The sequence below is a fragment of the Hibiscus syriacus genome, unplaced genomic scaffold (genome assembly GCF_006381635.1).
Source record: "Hibiscus syriacus cultivar Baekdansim isolate YM2019G1 unplaced genomic scaffold, ASM638163v2 tig00111621_pilon, whole genome shotgun sequence".
Lineage (NCBI taxonomy): Eukaryota > Viridiplantae > Streptophyta > Magnoliopsida > Malvales > Malvaceae > Hibiscus > Hibiscus syriacus.
Window position 1 is genome coordinate 1,386,048 of NW_024063138.1, and position 3,618 is coordinate 1,389,665.

Genomic DNA, 3,618 nt, shown 5'->3' on the forward strand with positions numbered 1-3,618 from the left:
TTAACTATTGAGAATGTATACATACTATGCAGAGATAATTGCTCAAATTCAAAACCTTAAGGGATAATAATACTTATTTTAACTATTGAGGTGGATGCGCTTGAAAATTGGTTGTTTAGTTTATCATGAAAAGCTTTCGTTTTGAATCAGAATTCCTACTTTTCATTTGTCTCTACGTCACATGGAAGTTCCAAGTCATGCGCTATATGGTTTTTTTTTTAATAAGTTGACTTGCATTGGTTCTGCTCTCTCTAGCAAGAACAGCTCATAAATCTTTCATTGATATTTGATCCTCATCATTATCATTGCCATCATGAAACTCGTTAGCGACCCTCCCGTAACTCTTGTCTGGTTCTTGAATAATGTGCCTCATTTCTGAATCTCATAGTATTTGATACTTTTCTCCTTCTGATCATCTCTGGCTCTTTAGGGAGTTTCTTTTGATTTGGACTCTGGGTTCTCTGAAAGTAAGTTAAACTCTACTATTTGTTCTTATTCCTTTTGATGTATGAATATTATCTGTTTGGTTATCAAGAAATGAAGCGAAAGATGGTCGAGAAAGTTTTCGTTGGTAGTAAATTTGATCATTCGTAGTGAAGTTTGCTTCTTGAAAATATGGAGACTTTGACAGAATCAATGAGTTGGCCATGTTTGGACACTGAGTGTGAATTGGACACTGAGTGTGAATGTGTGTAATGGAATATTAAAGCTAATCTGGGTTTTAACTATGTTCCATTAGATTTGCTTAATTGGATTGCAGATTCCTTTTCTTGTTATGTTGCCAACAATTTTTCTCAGTGACCAAACAGAGAAAAATGGAAAAAAGAAAAGTCAACAGAACGACAGCACCTAACGCACCTAAAATTGCCGCTTTTGACAAAATTCAGCTTATACTCAAAGTCATTTAAGTCAGTATCTTTTATGCTCAGTACCAGATTCTTTAATGCTTACGTTTCTGATTTTAATTTGATTGATCATTGTAGATGTGGCCATAATTTGCAGAAAAGTTCAAAGAATCCATCTTTTTCTCTGGTTGAATTGCAGGTGTTTTGATGCTGCTGGAGAAAATGGGAAAGGAAATTAACCCATTGTTCATCTTCGTGCTGGTTGCTATTTTCCCATTCATCATTGCTGAACCAGTTCAAGATAAACAAGCATTGCTAGATTTCATTGGGCATATTCATCATTCACGATCTCTCAACTGGAGCAAGGAAACTTCTGTATGCAACAATTGGATAGGGGTGACATGCAACAGTGATCATTCCAGAGTTATTGCCCTGCGTTTGCCTGGTGTTGGACTTGGTGGCCCTATTCCGGTTAACACTCTCGGTCGTTTATCTGCTGTCGAGATTATCAGTCTTCGATCAAATGGAATTTCGGGTTCATTCCCTTCTGATTTTGCTCAACTCAAGAATTTGACCACCCTTTATCTTCAGTTCAACAAGTTGTCTGGCACATTGCCTGATTTCTCGGTTTGGAATAATCTTACAGTCCTTGATCTTTCCAACAATGGCTTCAATGGAAGCATTCCTCCTTCAGTTTCAAAGTTGACTCACCTCACTATTCTGAATCTTTCAAATAACTCTCTTTCAGGTGATATTCCTGAAATCAATATCCCTAGTTTGCAACACCTTGATTTAGCCAACAACAATCTTACAGGGATTGTTCCCAAGACCCTTGAAAGATTTCCAAGTTGGGCATTTTCTGGTAATAATCTTTCATCTGGAAACGCCCTTCCTCCTCCTGCTCTTCCAAGCCAGCCACCCAATGCTCATCGGCCTTCAAAGAAAGCCAAAAAACTGGCTGAACCTTCACTCTTGGGGATCATAATTGGCGGTTCCTTGCTGCTGTTCGTGCTAGTTGCCCTTTTGATGATCTGTTGTCACTCAATGAAGCAAAAGCAACAAGAATTTCCCACAAAAAAAGAGGTATCTTTGAAGAACAAGGCTTATGAGAATCATGATAAGAACACCAGGCTCGTCTTCTTTGATGGATGTAATTTAGTATTTGACTTGGAGGACTTGCTGAGAGCATCTGCAGAGGTGCTTGGGAAGGGTACATTTGGAGTAACATACAAAGCAGCCTTAGAGGATGGTACAACAGTTGCAGTGAAGAGGCTGAAGGAGGTAACTTCCGGCAAACGGGAGTTCGAGCAACAGATGGAGGCAGTTGGGTGTATCAAACATGAGAATGTGTCCGGAGTTGGGGCGTATTATTATTCCAAGGATGAGAAGCTCGTGGTTCATGATTACTACAACCAAGGAAGCGTCTCTGCTCTGCTACATGGTGAATCGATATGCTTAATTTCAGTCTTCAGCTCAGCTCTTGAATGATGAATCATTATTCAATAAGATAACACTTAAGTCTATCTGTTAACTCATTGATTTCTTAATCCATGGTTTTTGGTTTCAGGTAAAATAGGTGAAGGTCGGAGACCTATGGACTGGGAAACTAGGCTTCGAATTGCCATCGGTGCGGTAAAAGGCATTGCTTATATCCACGCACAAAACAATGGAAAACTTGTCCATGGAAATATAAAAGCATCCAACGTTTTCCGTAACTCTGAAGGGTATGGTTGTGTCTCAGATATTGGTTTGGCAGCAGTTATGAGTCCAGTGCCACCATCTGCAATGCGAGCAGCGGGTTATCGTGCGCCAGAAGTAACAGACACTAGGAGAACAACTCAAGCATCTGACGTATACAGTTATGGGGTCTTGTTACTCGAGCTCTTAACCGGAAAATCACCGGTACATGCCACCGGCGGAGAGGAGATTGTTCACCTGGTGAGGTGGGTGCATTCCGTAGTTAGAGAAGAGTGGACTGCAGAAGTTTTCGACATAGAACTATTGCGGTATCCGAATATCGAGGAGGAAATGGTGGAGATGCTACAAATCGGGATGAGTTGTGTCGTGAGAATTCCAGAGCAGAGACCGAAAACGTCTGTCTTGGTGAAAATGGTGGAGGGAATTCAGCGAGAAAACATGGGGAACCAACCATCATCTGAAACTAAACCAGAGACATCAGAAATCATTCCGTCTTCATCAGTTCCATCGTGAGATTGTTTAGTTTTATGAATCAGATTTATAGAACTTAAGAATTCACTGGGCCAAAAATGTGTTAGATAAATCAAGTTGTTTATGTATCCTATAGTTGTATGGTAAAATGTTTTAGAACATAAAGACAATATACTCCATTAAAGTTGCAGACAAAGAGACATCTATTTTGACAATTTCTAACCAAATGTAGAGATATCACATCCCACATTCCATGCGAAGCAAAAGCTGAAAGAATTTTATACAACATTTTTCTAAAATTATGAATTACAAACACTAATATTACTTTAATCAATAAGATAACAAAGTAAATGTCTCACTCAAAAAAAATTTACTCGACTCGATCGAATATTCACCCTTATCTCCAAGTTAAGCAGAGCCTCTCCCACAAACCATTGAATCAAACATTTTTTTATTATTATTTTGGACTGCGTTTCACCACAAGGTCTCACTCGACCAAAATACACGTTTACAACTCAGCTGAAGCTTTTGTAAGAAGATTTGTGAAGTGCATAGTGCCACATACCTTGAACTCCCTCAAACTGAATTTCTTTAACATCATCAG

At 39.1% G+C, this 3,618-nt stretch overlaps 1 protein-coding gene across 1 annotated transcript; it reads left to right on the forward strand.

The window, feature by feature from the left end:
- The first annotated feature begins 217 nt into the window (after window positions 1-217).
- LOC120166157 (probable inactive receptor kinase At4g23740) lies at window positions 218-3,071 on the forward strand. The gene is made up of 3 exons (XM_039175516.1): window positions 218-394; window positions 1,003-2,286; window positions 2,413-3,071. The coding sequence occupies exons 2-3, from the start codon at window positions 1,053-1,055 to the stop codon at window positions 3,054-3,056; spliced, it is 1,878 nt and encodes a 625-aa protein (XP_039031447.1). The 5' UTR covers window positions 218-394; window positions 1,003-1,052; the 3' UTR covers window positions 3,057-3,071.
- Window positions 3,072-3,618: the final 547 nt, after the last annotated feature.

What these genes read in the sequence shown, in the direction of transcription:
- LOC120166157 (XM_039175516.1), top strand. Translation starts at nt 1,053, where the DNA reads ATGCTGCTGGAGAAAATGGGAAAGGAAATTAACCCATTGTTCATCTTC. An exon ending in CGTCTCTGCTCTGCTACATG is followed by an intron (nt 2,287 to 2,412) that starts GTGAATCGATAT and finishes TTTTGGTTTCAG; the next exon opens with GTAAAATAGGTGAAGGTCGG.